Source organism: Natrix helvetica (assembly GCF_964273705.1).
Source record: "Natrix helvetica genome assembly, chromosome: 3".
NCBI classification, from domain to species: Eukaryota; Metazoa; Chordata; class Lepidosauria; order Squamata; family Natricidae; genus Natrix; species Natrix helvetica.
The window spans coordinates 63,374,020-63,391,840 of NC_138549.1; the positions used below are offsets into that span (position 1 = coordinate 63,374,020).

General features: G+C 36.8%; 1 protein-coding gene across 1 annotated transcript in view; it reads right to left on the reverse strand.

The window, feature by feature from the left end:
- The window catches only part of TNR (tenascin R), a gene marked incomplete at its 3' end in the record, with an annotated part of 475,297 nt that overhangs the window by 24,668 nt on the left and 432,808 nt on the right, over positions 1-17,821 (reverse strand). The window contains exons 11-17 of the mRNA XM_081945981.1: positions 12,370-12,633; positions 11,378-11,644; positions 8,320-8,439; positions 3,552-3,695; positions 1,864-1,983; positions 784-927; positions 264-394 (exon numbers count right to left, since the gene is read on the reverse strand). Of these exons, the coding sequence (XP_081802107.1) occupies positions 264-394; positions 784-927; positions 1,864-1,983; positions 3,552-3,695; positions 8,320-8,439; positions 11,378-11,644; positions 12,370-12,633 (1,190 nt within the window). The remainder of the gene's footprint in view (positions 1-263; positions 395-783; positions 928-1,863; positions 1,984-3,551; positions 3,696-8,319; positions 8,440-11,377; positions 11,645-12,369; positions 12,634-17,821) is intronic.

Sequence of the window (17,821 nt, forward strand, 5' to 3'; positions counted from 1 at the left end):
TACATGCAAGCACAAAAAGAAAAATCTCAAAGTGGCATTTTGTTTGATTCAATCACTTATCATTATAGGCCACAAGTGGCCAGACGTGGCCACTTTCCAAAAATCAGCAGTATTGATTCCTACCATTATGAGACAGAAAACTCATGAGAATTGTAGTGTAAGTGAACAGGAAACCTGAAAATAGACTTAACATAGATGCTCCCAAATTCTTTGATACAACCACAAAATGTTGCCATCCCTCATAATGGAGCTGAAAGCCCCACCTTGCGGCTTCCATCAGGGGATCTGTAGGTCATGATGTAGTTCTCAATCTCAGCTACAGGAGGAAGCCATGAAAGAAGAGCACTTCGCCGAGTCACTTCACTTGCTGTAAGATTTGATGGCGGATCCAAAACTGTAAAGATAGGAAAGGAATTGAGGAAGAGGCCTACATATCTATGTAGAGGTGATATGGATTTTAAAAAATGAGTCATGCAGAAGTTATAGTTTCCCAGGGGAAAAAATGCCAGCCAGGTTCTTAGGATTCATTGCGACTAACAAATTTCCACTCCCTAACTGAAGAAACTGCCCATCTCTATGTTATTCTTTATGTTTTTAAAAACAATTCTGAGCAAGAGGAGGAGCAGAAAATGAACAATATACAATAAACTACTGAGCTTAACCCAGAAAACATAGATGCAATTGTGTCTTATCTGTATCAAGCAATACTTCCCTTTCATTTCCTCCTAGTATTTGAAATCAATTTGTAAATTCCTACCAGAGGGAGGAATATATAATACTTACGAGTAGTAAAGTTGGTGAAGATGGTTCTACTTGTGACAGGCCCATTGATGGCATACATGGTGACTTGATAGCTGGTACTGGGAAGTAAATCAATAAGTTTATATTCTTGTTCGATCCTGTCCACCAAAATAGTTTCTCCTGCAACTGAAATCAGAGGCAAAAGGATTGAACAGAACATGAGGCTGGGTGGGATCCAAATGGAAACAAGAATTAGAATTAATTATCAGATAGCTCATTCAATCTTACAAAGGAAATAAAGGTAGAACCACACAATCATTTTTCAGATAGCAATAGACCAGGTATATTAATAATTCAGACTTTAGCAAGACCACAATCAGATACAAATTCAGCAAGTCTCAAAAACTGGATCTGCTGAATTCATGTTAAGTCATAAATCTTATGGAAGATTCATTTTTAATATTAGGATAAACAGGGATATTCATTCCCATGCCACAGTTGGGAACTATTTTGTGATTCATACACAACATCCCTTCTTGGTAGGGAAAAATGTGTAGACACAAATTCAGCCTATATTGCAGGAATCCTGCCAGAAGTAAATAATGTTGAAGAAGGACAACAAAGCAGATCTTTTTGTCCTGAATTACAATAGTTCTTATTAGTTCTGAATTACAGTAGTTCTTATTTCTGCAAGGGAACAGTACTGAGTCAATGGCTAACTGTCTTATTAACTAACAGTTTACACTTCTAAAAAATATGGTTATACTTGCATCACAAATGTTAAACAAATTTCTGCTTCTTTGAAATATAGCAAAGGGTGGAGATGGAAAGGTCTGAAAGCATAACAACTGAGAAAAATTAAGAATAGTTGTCTTTCACTCAACTGTGACTGAGAAAGATGGAGGGCCTGTCCCAAATCTGATAGTTAAAGTGCGAGTGATAAAAGTGTGAGAATAAAAATATTGTTGTAAAATATAATGAAATTAATGCCAAACATTCTTCAGCATTTAATGATTAATATCAACTTTCACCATCAGGCCCAGCCACTTGTGTTTAGATTAGCTGATTGGTGGTGGTTGCCTCAATTACATGATGAATGCTGATCATTACATAAACACATACCACTGTCATGGGTAAGCACAATGACATAGTTTTCAGCTTCAACCCCAGGTGGATCCCATTTCAGCAAGGTTTCTGTTGGGGTAATGTTTATGGCAATCAAATTCTTTGGATGATCCATGGCTGCAAAAGAGGCAAAAAGCAAGATGATGTAGTCATCAGAATTATGTAGTCATTTCAGCAACTAGTAATAATGAAAAAATAAGACCAAGACAATAGAAAACATAGTAAAGAATTATGTTTATGTATGCAAAATTTATGCAGGAGAATAATGTTTTTTATTTCTTAAATTTATTTCTTAAATGTATGTGCCACCCATCTCCCCAGTAGAGTGACTCTGGGTGGCTTATGAGAGCAAAACACCTCATTGAAGCTTTGTAAGCCATTCAGAGTCATTGATCTGATGGATGAACGTTCCAATGGTGCTTTTTGAAGAGGCAACTGGAGTTTCTTGAACCTTCTTAGATGAGAAGTGAAACTTCTTCAAAGAAAAACCAGAAAGTCCAGTTGCCTCTTGAAAAAGCAGCTTTGGGACAACCATGACCCGGATGACTGAAAATCTCAATAGACATGATGGATGAACGGATGTCTCAATAAACAAATGTTTTAGAATAATCATTATCAACACATTCCCAACTAAAATGCATTGTCCCTGAAGCACTTAATTGTTTCTTTGTAGCAGCCTCCCTTGAAGCTGCTGTACTTCAAGCTTAGATCTTACTGGACTATGAAGTAATTGGTTTAAAACTTGTTTGGATTATCTCTTCAGGAATAACACAACATTCATATATGACCAGAGATATTTTATCACTGCCCTTCCCTCTCTCAAAAAAGGAAGATAGAAGAAAATGATGTAAACCGATGAAGCCTATAAATTTTCAGCATATATCTGAAACTTTGGAAAAACATTGTTTGTTATATATAACTGTAACTAGGCATATTATTATTGCTCGATCAAGATATATTCTGTGATAATATCTGAAGATACGAATTATAGAAATAGTTGGATTAAATATTGAATTTGTGGACCACATTTTAGTCTTACCATTCCTCTACTGCTCCTGAATTATCCTTAAGGCCAAATTTCGATAGTATGATTTTCGAGTCAACATTAATATAAAGATATAAATATAAATGAATGATAACTAAATTGGCTAACATTTTTCAACCTTAGGCAATTTGAAAGGGTTAGCTGGCTCAAGTCCAGATGAAGTTATCTCTGATTTAGAATAATACAAGTTGATTCTATTGGGGTAGAATGTTTTACGTATTGTTTACTATTGCTCCTTTCTTTATAACTTATTTCTCAGTGGGTAATGGTGGAGCTTTGTCCCAAAGGAAGAATTCAAAATTTATTTCCCAGATTAACATTTGTCTCTTTACTTTGTCAGGGCCAATGCATCAAATAGCTATTTAGTGGAATATTTGAATTTGACTAGTAGTTCAATATGGCCAATTTAGTCTGAGGCTTAGACTTCTAAGTAGACCACAGCAGGAATTCATTAATATAATTAGATTGAACTTTCTTTAGCTTCCCCAAATTTGTGTTCATTGAAAGGCCTAGTTCAGTGGGATCAATGGGATACAGGGTCATCCTATAATTAATTAATAATGCTTGTCCATCATGAGTTATCTTTTCTCCAAATAAACTTGTTACACTTCTAGTATATTTTCAAAGATGCATCTCATACCTGTATACATGGTATGTAAAAGTGATTCACTCTCCTCTCTGCCCCTTATACTCTTTAGGCTGATTTCATATTCAGTTGAAGGCTGCAAGTAGTTGAGAGTATATTCAGTAATACCTTTTGCAACAACTATATTGTCAACTCGTCCTGTATGGATTGAGAAAATGACCTTGTTATTTTCAGCTAATGTGTGGTAGTATCCAGGCAGAGCTTACATTCTTAGTTCCATGGAAAAACCTAAAAAACATAGCCCTTATGATGCTTCTTTCTTTTCTGGATGCAAGTACAGGTAGCTCTTGACTTACAACTATTAGTTTAGCAACCATTCCAACAACATTGAAAAAAGTGACTTACAACTAGTCCTTGCAGTTACAACTGTTGCAGCATCCCCCTGGGTCACATGATCAAAATTTGAATGCGTGGCAGTGAATTTACAACAGCCACAATATCCCGAGGTCATCTGATCTCCATTTGCAACCTTCCTTGCTGGCTTCCAACAAGCAGAGTCAGCGGGGGAATTGGATTTACTTAACAACTGCTTGATTCGCTTAACATCTGCTGGGATTCAATTAAGTTCCATGGCAAAAAAGATCTTAAAATCGGGTGCAGTTTACTTAACAACTACCTTCCTTAGCTATGGAACTTTGGGTCTTAATTGTGGTCATAATTTGAGGACTACTTGTTAAGCATCTAAAATCTGGGGAAGTGGGAAAAAGAAATCTTCTAACTCAATGGAAGTATACAAATTGGCAGTCATCTACAGAAAATCTCTGGTATTGTTTCAGTTCAGACTTGGTGGACTTAATTAAAATGTAATCCAGAAATGTGCAGAATAAATTCTTGGCATTGTGCATTGCAATCAAACATGTACCGTATTTTTCAGAGTATAAGACGCACCGGAGTATAAGATGTACCAACGTTTTGAAGAGGCAATTTTTTTTAAAAAAAGTAGGTAGGTAGATAGAGGGATAGAGAGGGAGAGAAAGAGAGAGAAATACAGTAGATAGGTAGGGGGAGAGAGAGAGTAGGTAGGCAGGTAGATGTTTCCAGGTGTATCTATCCATGGGCTAGAGAAGGAAATCGCTGACAATCTGCAGCATCTAACCCAGGGGTGTCCAAACTTGGGAACTTTAAAACTTGTGGACTTCAACTCCCAGAATTCTGGGAGTTGAAGTCCACAAGTCTTAAAGTTCCCAAGTTTGGACACCCCTGATCTAACCCTTTGTTTCTGCTGGCAGAGCACTTGATCAATGTAATTCTCATCAATCAGTTAAAGAGCTTTCCAAAAGGTGAAAAAAACCATTTTTGCAATCTGCAAACCTCCCCAAAATGGCCTGTTTTTCAAAAAAAGAGAGGCATGAATAGCTGGGGGGGGGGGGGCTTGCAGAGGGCTCCTGGGTGGGGGCAAAATGAGCAAAAAACAGCACGGTTTTTTTTGCGAAAACGGGCCCATTTTTTGTCAAATTTTTTTGCATGCATAGCCTTATGGAGGCTTATAGAGTGGGGTTGGGGGGGGGCAAAATATGGCCTGTTTTTTTGTTCATTTCTGCCCTCCCCAGCCCCCAGGAGCTCTCTGAAAGGCTCCATAAGGGTATGCATGGCCATTTTGGTAAAGGGGGTGGGGCTTCGGGAGGCAAAAAATGCTGTATTCGATGTATAAGACACACCCAGATTTTCAGCCTCTTTTTTGAGGGAAAAAGGTGCGTCTTATACTCCAAAAATATGGTATTTGTATTTAACACATTATCTGAAGAAGAGGCTTCTCCATCTTAATTTATCTCATGTCAAAATTCTTGAAATACAGTGTATTTCAGTATCAGTATTCAGTAAATATATTATATAAAGTAATACCTAATATTTTTGGAGTTTATCCACACTGTGCTTTAAGATTTTCTAAGTATGATAATATTTCTTTTCTAGCAACCTAGACAAGACCGCATATTCACTAGGTTCATATATTGTGCAGAACAATATTGTAGTTTCTTTGGTTTTGGTTCAAAATATGTTAATTCATCCATTGTGGTTTGTAAGCTACGGTTTATAGCTTAGTATATTATGTGAATTAAGCTAATTGGAGCTTATTCAATAAGCCATGGTTAAGTCAATGGTGGCTTATCACACTGTATGGACACATTTTATACTTGCTTGGGGAAACATATATAAAAACCTGTGAATTAGGCTGAGCTGAGAGATAATGAGTGACTCCTAAGTATCTTGTATATTTCTATGGCAGAGGATGGATTTGAACATCTCTCTGATCCTAGTTTAATACTTTAACTACTATAATATATTCTATATAATAAATAAACATATATGCATCTACTCAACTCCAAATTCTCTGTAAACATATAATGCTATTTGTTCCCTATTTTTTAAATGTGCAGTTGCATTATGTAAACATGGAAGCATGTTTACAGCAGAATGTCAGAAGGCAAGGCAGGTGACTGAATTACATATGCAGTGAATTACTTCTGGGGAATGTGTACTCCAAGAAATTAGCAGATGACTTTTCATATAGAAGTAGCTTATTCAAGGTGCTTGTCAAATGCAATGAAAGACTCTTGCCAAAATATTTACCCCTATTTTATTTTGAGTGCCCATCTGTCTTTTAAAATTAAAATCTTTGGAAGTCAGGTGCAACATTTTATGGAACTGGAATGAAATAATCTTTTAAAGCACATTAAGACTGCAGTTCTGGGGAAACATAACCGGGAATAAATTGTATCCAATGAACTGGATCTTTTTTTTTATTAAAAATTTTAATAAATTTTACAACTGTTTCCCCTTCCCCTTCCCTCCCTCCACCCCCAACCCTAGCCCCCCTCCAACTCTCCCTCCCCCCAACCTCCCAGAGCAAAATACAGGGTATAAACATTTAACAATCATACGCTAACATAAGCTAACTGACTTTAACATCCTACCTCCTCTTGTGCTTTAATTCCCCTTTTGTTAAACTAACTTTAGATCAATTGTAACATTCCTTGTGCCTTCACTCATAAGCTAATTGAAATTTTTTAGTCCAATATTTATTTTGAATATAATCAATCCATCTTCTCCATTCCAACTTATATTTCTCATCTGAATGGTCCTTCAATTATGCTGTGATTTTGGCCATCTCTGCTAGATTTACTACTTTTAGTAACCCTAACCCTAACCCTAACCCTAACCCTAACCCATTCTTGAATAGTAGGCAATTCTTCCCTCTTCTAGTACTGCGCCACCAACAATCTTGCTGCCGTCGTTAAGTTCAAAATCAAATTAGTCTCTATAACTGTACAGTCTGTAATTATACCTAACAAAAACAACTGGGGAGTGAACTTTATCCTCTTTTTAAGTATATTTTGAATAACCCACCATATTTTTATCCAAAATGCTTTGACTTTTTTGCAAGTCCACCATATATGGTAATACATAGCATCAGCACAATCACACCTCCAACATTTAGGTTGTACATTCGGATACATACAAGCTAGCTTTTTAGGATCTAAATGCCATCTATAAAACATCTTATAAAAATTCTCTCTCAAATTCTGAGCTTGCGTAAATTTTACATTTCTTACTCAAATCTTTTCCCATGTTCCCAACATTATTGGTTCTTCAAAATTTTGTGCCCATTTTATCATACAATCTTTAACTAACTCTATTTCAGAATCTGTTTCTATCAGTATATTATACAACCTTTTTATATGCATTTGACTCTGGTCCCTAATTTGTTTTACCAAACTATCCTCATTTTGCGTGATACCAATTGTCTGGTCTTTTTTCCATCTAGCTTGTAGCTGTCCATATTGGAACCAGGTTTGAATTTCGCTTTCCTCTCTTAATACATTCAAAGGCTTTAACTGTAGTACACCTCTTTCTATATTAAGAAGTTCTCTATATGTCATTACATCCTGTTTTTGTTCTATACTTATATTCTCTATCGTGTGTCTGGGTACTACCCACATAGGTATCTTATCATTTAGCCTATATTGGTATTTTTTCCAGACACGCAATGGGGCATTCCTTAATATATGGCTTTTAAAAATCTTATCCGCCTTCTTATCATATATTAAATAAGTGTGCCAACCATATACCAAATCATATCCCTCAATATTCAGTATTCTATCCTCTGTTAGATTAATCCAATCACTAATTGTTGATAAAACTACTGCTTCATAGTATAATTTTAAATTGGGCATTTTCAAACCTCCTCTTTTCCGTATGTCTTGCATTATTTTAAGTTTTATTCTTGGTTTCTTCCCCGCCCAGACAAAGTTATTAATATCTTTCGGCCATTCTTCCAAATTTGTATCTTTTTAAAGTATTGGTATCATTTGAAAGAGAAATAGAAACTTAGGCAAAACATTCATTTTTACTGCTGCTATCCTTCCCAACAAGGACAATTGTAGTTTTTTCCATTTATTCATCTCTAACTGTATTTTATGCCATAATGGTTCATAATTATACTTATATAATTTCCCATTTGAGGTTGTAATGTAAACTCCTAAATATTTAACCTTTTCTACTAACTCGCATCCTGTTACTCTTTCTAATTCTTCTTTTTGATTTGAACTGGATTTTAAGCCTGAGCATAAAGGTGTGTGAATGGGACAATGTTAGTCTGCTTTCAAAGGTAAAATTGTTCATACAGTCAGTAAGACTCTTAATAATGTTGGGTGAAAGTAGCCTAGCTGCTGAAAAGGTTATCCTGCTATATAAATCCATTTGTATATATTCTATTGGGGCTCCTGAATTCCATTCACAAACTTTGGAGATGGAGAACAATTACCTTGGGCAGATTTGCAGGAAATCTTATAGTGGTCAAAAGGTGCCATTGGAGGTGCCCAATGAAGGGCCACAGATTCTGTAGTCACATTGACAATTGTCAAGTTCTTCGGTGGATCAATCCCTATATGAAACAAGGGGCAACAGTTAAAAATTCCGAAATTCACATTCTAATGGGAATATAATGAGTAGCTTTGGGTAGCAATTATATAGTATATACATAATGGTGTACGCTGAATGCTGTCAAGCCCCCAACTCCTTCACCATATCATCCCTTCTTTGAAAAGATATACTGGATGGATTGAAACTACCTGAGAGAGACTAGGACCAATTCCAGGCTAAGGCAAAGTAGGCTTTGACCTAGGGGACCCAAATTTTAGGGGAGGGCAAAATAAAAAACCCATAAAAATCAAAAGGCCTTAGATGTACTTCATGAGCCAACACACTCAAGGATTAAATGCCAATAAAAAAAAAAAATCCAGGACTGAAAAAATAAGTATAAATCCCAAAAACCTATGAAAAAAAGAAACAAGAGGACACATTATTTAAAAAGTCAGAAGATGAACTGAACCATATGAGGCACTGGAAAATGACTTTGCCTAGGGCACCAAAATATCCAGAGCCACCCTATCTGCAAGTACCTGGAAGTTGATATAGAGAGTACAAGAGATGACCTTGATAGACATATGCAAGAACTGTTATCCAGACAAAAGAGGCTGATTTAAAAAAAAAAAAAAAACGAGAAACCAAATAAAATTCAGAAATGCCTCAGGCATGGGCTTCTTTGATTCTCTGGAGTATAAGAAAGAGAATCATAATCAGACTTGCACAATTCTGAGCCAATCTCAATAAAAGGCAATCTTAGCCTTCCTGTGGAGTCTGGTTTCTTGATCTGGTCTATGAACCCTAAAACTCTGAATTGGATCTTGAAGCAAAGTAGCAGCAGCACAACAACTGGAGCACCAGCATTATATGATCTTATCTATGCCTCCAGTTAGCAACTGTCCACTGCATTTTTGACCAATTGTAGCTTTCAAGTCCTCTCCAAAGACAGCCCATTTGTTGCAGTGGTTTAACTATGAGCTGATGAAAATGTGGTTACTGTAACCAGGGCCTCTTGGTTCTAAAAAAACCCCAACCCCAAACCACCCATAACTGTCATACCAGCTAAAGATCAGCAGGGCTTGTGAGAACCTCCAACCATGGACATGCTAATGCAGAGGAGTGTGATTGAGAAGCAAGCAATTTCATTTTCATTTTGAAAGCTCTCTGTTCCTATTAAAGCAACCAATTTTGGACAGAAGTGTGCTGTGTTTGTTGTGTCAAGGTAATTAAGGAGAAATTGGATCAGTTTGCTTCCCAGAAGCCTGTCTCTTCTATTTCCACTCATACTTTAAAGGAAACTAAACAAAAACATTAGTAATGTTATCAACCAAAGTTTGGTTGCATGATACTATATATTGAAAATGGTTTTCTGTGATACCAGTTATTTCTATAGTCTAGCCAAGTGAAGGCAAAGTGGTATTTATAGCACTAGTAATGGAAATTTGTGAGAAAGCATGAAATAGGGATCTGGTTGTCCTTGTCATTACATAAAATCCATGTTCTGTCTGTCTCAACTATTTTATTGCTCCTTACTCCAGTCTGACGTTATGGCCAGTTGTGTTGTAGCTACTTGTATTTGGATTTAAATATCCAAAATAAATTTAAACTTGGAAACCAAAATACAGCTGATAGTGAGAATGCAGCAAGGGTTCTTAAACATCAGAGAGCTACAGAGACTATTTTCTAAATTAAAATTTGGAAGCTCTCTTCTTTTATCTCCTAAAGAATAATGTTGGAATCTGCAGAATACAGTAATACTGATTTCCCTGAGAGGAGCCCCCAACTCTTGCATTCTGTATTAGTTTCTGTTCCAGTCATTGCCCCTCATCAGAAAATGATAGATCCTGAACTAGACTTACACCAAGATTGAGCTGGCAGATGTTTTTGTGATATGTATTGGCTGCCGGATCCTGTATGGCTTACCAGAATTGTTAATAATATAAATGTATTTCTTGGAACAGACTATTAGCTCTCCAAAAGTTTAGGAATTACAGTACTAAGATAAATAAATTGAGATGGATCATTGATTTTTGGTTAATCCATACCCTACTTAACAGATCTAAAATTTGGTTTACATCATGTTATAATTTTCATAACAATCTTTATGGCCTCACATATCATTCTTAGACTAGAAATAACCTGTATTATTCCTCTATTATACTGAAACACCCTACGTTTCAAGCATGATTTAAAGAGATGTTTTGGAATATAATGAAAGCAAACAGTTCTTTAAAACAGTCACATTCCCCCGCCCATTTTGGGGCATTATTGAAAACAGATGGGGCTATTTAAAGGAGCTGAAATAGTAAAGCAAATGTATCTTAATGTGGCTTCTTCAAGCAGTACTGAGGACTAAGCATACCTTTATTTACGTTTCAGATATTTCAGAAAACTGGACAGCTTATATTAAGTAGGCAATGTAAGCTAGTCTACCTTGAGCTAAATGTGCTTTTTAATATCCCAAAAGAGTTTAGTTTAAATCAAAGAGCATTCTCTCCTTTCAAAGATTGCCTTTAATATGTACTTATATATTTATTAGATTTATAAAGCTGCCTGACTCAAATAAGGTGACTTGGGCAACATAAAAAGAAAAACAAACAATAAATCAGGACTTCCACTCCCAAAATGAAGCTATAAAGCAAACAAAATATAAATATAAAATACAAAATATGAGGTGGCAACCAAGCACAATAATAAAAACATCCAAAACAGGACTCCACTCAATTGGTCCCAAACAACTGGTGGAAAAGTTAGATCTTAACAGTTTTCCTGAAGGTGACCATAATTTTGGTGGTGATTGTGTATATGTGTGTGTTTATATGTCCGTGTTAGAGATATACTTACAAGGGCACCTACTCAAAAGGCATTCTTCCTAAAGGACCTTGTAATCAACTCTCTTGTAGAAGAGATTAAAAAACAGGCATCACACCAGAAGAGAGAACCCTCTGCTCTTTTACCTGTTGTGACTGAACCAACTATTGGCTCAGAGCTGACAAGGCCATGTACAGCCACCAGGGACATGATATACTCTGTGGATGGTTGTAGACCTGACAAAGCAGCATGTCTCTTTGTAGGGTCCAGCATCACTTCCTTGGTTTCCTTCTTATCTTTGGGGCTGTAGGTCAGTATCAGCCTATCTGCTGGAGGTGAGGGGTCATTCCAAGTGATGTTCACGCTGGAGGAAGTTACATGAGAAAAGTGAAGTTGTGTGATTGGTCGGAATCCTAAAAATAAGAGCAGAGAACAGACCTGTAATTGTGAAAATAGCAGGCTGGAGTTTATTCAGCCCCAGGATGTGAAATGTAATGATAAATTTAGGTGTGCTCATCAAATAATCAGAGGTAGTTTTCATTAACATAGACATAAGGTAGGGCTAAAACCTCAAGGCTATAAGCATACCATAAAACCTTGAGTGTGTGTATGTGAAATTTTGCATAATTTATCCTTATACATTAAGGGAATTTGTCTTTGGAATGGATCTCATGAGCACTCTTGAATTTTAGCTCTCTGTTTTGAGAAATGAACAACTGTTCTGACACCAATTATTCTATACCAGGGGTGTCCAAACTTGGGAACTTTAAGACTTGTGGACTTCAACTCCCAGAATTTCCCAGCCAGCATAGCTGGCTGGGGAATTCTGGAAGTTGAAGTCCACAAGTCTTAAAGTTCCCAAGTTTGGACACCCCTGTTCTATACAAAAGGTTTCATCAAGGTGGGCTGCAATTCACGAGGAACAGGGAGGTGGATGAGTGTGTGTGTTTGTGTGTGTACATGCACATGGCCATTCAGATGCCCAGGTCATGAGAGAAATCTTCTAAATATTAGAAGGCAAAGCACCTACACCAACCAAATGTGACATGGAATGCATAGACAATCATAAAATAGACATGGAAGAGCTTTGCGATTACCCTCAGTACCTGATTAATGTAATCTGATAGTTCTTTAGTACCTGTGAAGGCATCCACTGTGCTTTCCAAGCTTTGCTGACGGCCCCTTTCAGCCATGACTGAGATAGTGTATTCAGTCCCAGGTTCTAAGTCTGTGAGGGTAAGCGCAGATTTATCTTTAGAGACAGTAACCTCTGATGCCATTCCTGAAGCTTGCACGAAGATGACCCGATAATGATCAATGGGACCCTTGACTTTGGTCCAGGACACAGAGATGGATGTTTCTGTGGAAGCTGTCACAATCAGGTCATGAGGGCTGTCCAACTCTATGGCAGCAGCAGGATATGTAAAAAGACAGAAAGTAACAAGGGCATGAAATGCATTAACCTGCAGGATAAGAACTAACTTAAATTTTGAGTTTTATGCTGAATTTTAATGCCTAATGGAAGATAGCCATGGGAATGTATGTTTATTCAGCTCTCAGGGCAGTTGATAAAGTAAACATCTTCACACTTGTGTATTGGCTAAAATCTGCATTCTAACTTCTACTGCTTTAATTCTACTTGCATTGCCTAAGGGGATTCAGAAGTTGCTTTGAATTTAATGGTTTCCATTCTTCTTAATAAAAGGTTCCTTTTGAAATACTCGGTTTCAAGAGTCTTCACTTTCATAAGCTAGGAGAGGAACCCTTACAGAGCATTTGCAAAATTAGGGGAACAGAGAAAGTCCTTTGAATTCTCACTGAAAATGATTTACTCAATGCAGGCTTGAGGTTCAAATGGTGTGACCTGAGTTTTTCTGCCTCATTGGTCAATCAATCAATTTCCCTTCTCCCTAATCTGAAACTGCATTCTTAAAAGCACAGGTCCCTAAAATACAGATTGGCAACTGTAATGATACAAGCATACAAAGCAGTCAGCCAAACCTAATATGGAAAAGTAGAGTTGAGTAACATTGATAGATCAGTTTGATCTAAAAATCAATATTTTGAGTTTCTAAGGCAGACTTTGATATTTGCCACACTAATCACTATATAAATATCAAATAAAGGCAAAAGCTGTTTGCATTGAATTTCCAGCTGTAAATACTTTTCCCATGTGTAAAATGTCAGTTTGCTCTTGGGTGTATAAAAATAGAACATCTTTAACTCTATTCTTCCCAGCATACACAGAAACAGAAGCTAAATCAGAACTCTTCCCACATCTGTAGCATTTTATTATGTACATCTGCTATTAATTCAAAGATAGTTTTTAAAAGCATAAATATGAACGACAGAAGCTTTGCAGTTATTCCTCTTTAAACCCTTCAATTACTTCTTCCCATTTGTATTAATTCTTATATATTTTATTTTTGTTTAGTTTTGCTTATTTTTGTTTATGAGAAGAATCTGGGAGAATGCATGTTACTATTTTCGCACATTCAAAAGTACACATAACTCAACATGGGACATAAAAAGTTGCAAACATTTGGTTCTGTGTTAAAGGCAATGTTTTCTTTGCTGAATTGATTATGTGTAATCAGCCATGCTGTTTTCTTGGAGCTGAATGGATATTGTTTGATGCTGCCTTTTTTTCTAGCATATTTTCTCCCAGTTGCCTGATCTATGGTCCTGCTTCATAAACAGCTCTTGGCCCAGCAATTACATCATCACTGCACTGTAGACTGAAGGCATCTAAACATGGCTGCTATCTTTACATCAAAGGTAATCCTCATAAAACAAGAACCATACACTATTCTTCAAACTTTGAACATGTTTTGAAGGGTTTTGACCTTAATAGGAAAATGAAGTTACAGTGATGCCTGCCACTTGGAATTTAGCAGATTTGAAAGCTTGAATGATTTTCAGCACAGGAAAAGAGTGTTTTTCCTCGTTGCTGTGGCCTTATCTTCATGTATGAGTTAAATATTGATTAACCATTCCACTGCAGGATAATTTCACTCCATGTGATTGCAAGAGAGGAAGGATGGTTGGGCAGACAGGTTAGGCTGTAGGTCTTCTCAGCTTTCTGGAATTAACTGCAAAGATTCACTTTATTGAAGACTGGTTTCTGTTTAACAAGCAAAGAAAGAAATGAAGAGATTATCCTGTGGATGGGTAAATCCATGTCTGGCATTGGAGAAAAGTGGCTGTCAAAAAGCCAAGGAGAGATCCTTGGTAATGAGGTCAGATTGTTTGCAGAGCTCCATCAACAGCATCCGATTACCTCCCCTTATAAATGGTCTCAGATTAAATAAATTTAGCATTTACTAAATATGCTTAGTCTTTTCTTCCTGATGTTTGTGAAAGGTTTTATTTTCTCAAAAGGCAACAGCAATTTGGACATTGTATTCAGAAGAAATGTTGCTGTTGCCTTACAATGCTACTTTTTAAATTATTGATTTCCTGGCAGACCTTTATTCAGTCACTATTTCCATTTCCGATAACATCTCCCTCCCCCAAATAAAATAGCAGTGCAACACAGGTATTTAATTTCCACAGCACACACAGTCATGGAGAAGCAGAGCCCAATGGCCAGATGGGAAACTGGCATATAATGGAGAAATGAAAAAAATGCCCTGTGGGTGAGCACTAAAACCACTCCAAGCCAGTTTGCTCTTGCACCAGGATAGAAACAGGAGACTCTGAATTCCACTCTTGTCTTAGACGTGAAAGCCAGCTGGGTGACACTCTCTCTCAGCCCAACTGACCACACAGGTTGGTTAGTGTGGGTAAAATTAGGAAGAGAAAGGAGTATTAGGTATAAAAATAATGCAGATGGAGTTAATTAAAAAAAATCTAAAATAGAATCTAAGAGGGATGCTTTTTATTATTTTTGGTGGAGTTATGACAAAGCAAAGTAATATTGTGCACAAATCCATATTAGAATGCAGAAGCTTCTTAAAACTAATGTACAGTTAAAACCTTTTAGGATTACTGGATAAGCAGATGGAAAAAAAGATCTGTTACTATATATGTTGACTGCAGTGAGAATTTGATATACGCAGAAATGGAAAGATACATCAATCTCCACAATGGAAGAATAGATGGAAAATGGATGGAACTAGCAGAGATGGTAACATTGACTGTTTTAATTAGGAAAAAAAAGACCATATTTAGCTTTGTTTCTGCTTGAAACTGCTTCTGGACTTTGTGCTCGAGATAGAAAAAAGTGCACTCTTGACTTTGGGTTTTGCTGATTAATTTAGTTCGTTGTTCTAGAATGAATAGTATTTGTGGTAAAGTGAAAACATTAATGGCAATAGCACTCAGACTTATATACCACTTTACAGTGCTTTACAGCCCTCTCTGAGAGGTTTACAGGGTCAGCCTATTGCCCCCAATAATCTGGGTCCGCATTTTACCAAAGTTGGAAGGATGGAAGGCTGAGTCAACCTTGAGCCTGGTGAGATTCAAACTACCAAACTACTGGTAGGCAGCAAGCAGCAGAAGTAGCCTGCAGTACTGCACTCTAATCACTGCACCATTATGGTTCCAGTAAAATACAAAATTAAGCAGTAATTTTATATTTTACCGTACTAAAAAAAGTTGGATTCTTTTTTCTTTTCCTCTTTCCCCTATATTCTCATTCTCCTTTCTTCCTCCTTTCCATTTTTCTACCTCCTCTTTATTTTCATGTTCATTTTATGTTTGAATCCCTAAGGCAATGTAATGGGTGAGCTCCTGTTAATTGTCCCAGCTACTGCCAACCTAGCAGTTCGAAAGAACGCAAAAATGCAAGTAGAAAAATAGGGACCACTTTGGTGGGAAGGTAACAGCATTCCAGGCGCCTTTAGTGTTTAGTCATGCAGGCCAAATGACCATGGAGACATCTCGGACAGCGCTGGGTCTTTGGCTTTGAAATGGAGATGAGCACTGCCCCCTAGAGTCAGGAACGACTAGCACATATGTGCAAGGGGAACCTTTACTAATCTTAATATAAGGCTTGAAAAATATCTAAAAAACAGGAATATGGTCAGAATTTGGCATCATTCTTAAAAATTCCAATCTTAATTTTTGAACTGTAGGAAGAAAACTGTCCATCTTGAGATAGTATCTAATGAATAAACCAGTGACCTAGACTACTGCAGCAATATTTTATCTTCTTTTAATGCATTACCTCAGCCTGTTGCACCAGTAAATTTCTTTCATTTGAGGGAACACGCTAAATAGAGAACTTAGCTAAGAATAGATCCTTGTGAGGCTAAAACAACATTCTCCTATCAAATGAAGACATTAGCAGCTTTTCAGAAATGTACAAAACGTTGCAAAGAAAAAGGAAAAAAATAAAAAGAAACACCTAAGGGAGGAGATCCAAACAGCTCAATAAGGACTAAGAATGTTCAATAAATATAGGATGCAGTTCTGTGTGCATGTTCTGCAGGGAAATGTACTTCCCCAAAGGAGGCATCGTTAGCAGGCTGGAACTCTTGAATATTGTCACATTTTGTTTCATTTTTAATATGGTAAGTAAATAGATTACTTATTGCAATCACAGGTAATAACAATATAGCAGAGCATAAGGTATAATACTGTAAAGCAAAATGACAGTAAAAAAAGATAGAAGATGATTAAAAAAAAGTGCTGGATATAGGAAAATAGGATAAACTCAGGGCTACACTTAAGAACTTAAAATTCTGTTCGCTTAAATGACAAGGTAAAAGACCAACCCAACTAATAACAGTTGGAAACACATCTGCAAGAATGTAATTACAGTAAACATTATAAGGGTCCAAGACCTTATGGATACTTAGCACCATACATTTGCCCCGACCTCATCATAAATGGGACAATGGAAGACACGGTGAGATATGTTCTCTGCTTATTACAGGGCGCTTACAAAATCTCCCTTCAAGATATACCAAAGGCATGGTCTGCAGAAAGATGTAACAGCCACTTTAAAGTTTTTTTGTAATAATGATACCAGGATGAAAAATTAAATGACTGTACTGCAATAGTATGTTTATTGGCACCCCTTTCAAAAAACCTGATCTTTCTTTGTTCCAAGAGTTAAATTCCTCCAAGGAGGTTTGGGGATACTTTTGTAGCCTAGGCAACCTAGGTTTGGTCCATTGATTCCCAATAGCAAAACTAGCAAGATTTGCTCTTCAAAGATTTCTAGTTCCAGTAGAGCAAGATGTACTCTAATGTCAATGGAAGGTAACCCTACGTCCACCTTTAGCTGGAATGTCAAGTTTTATATACAGGTTGCCCTCAACTTACAATCATTTGTTTAGTGACCATTCAAAGTTACAATAGCACTGAAAAAAGTGACTTATGATGGGTCTTTGCACTTATGACTATTGCAGTATCCCCATGGTCACATGATCAAAATTCAGATACTTGGCAACCAGTGTGCATTTATGACACTTGCAGCATCCTGAGGTTATGTAATGGCCATTTGAGACCAGGAAAGTCAATGGGAGGAAGCTGGATTCATTTAATGATTGCAGATTCATTTAACAACTGTGGAAAAAAGTTGTAAATCTGCTGTGACTCGCTTAACAACAGCCTGGCTTAGCAACACAAATTTTAAT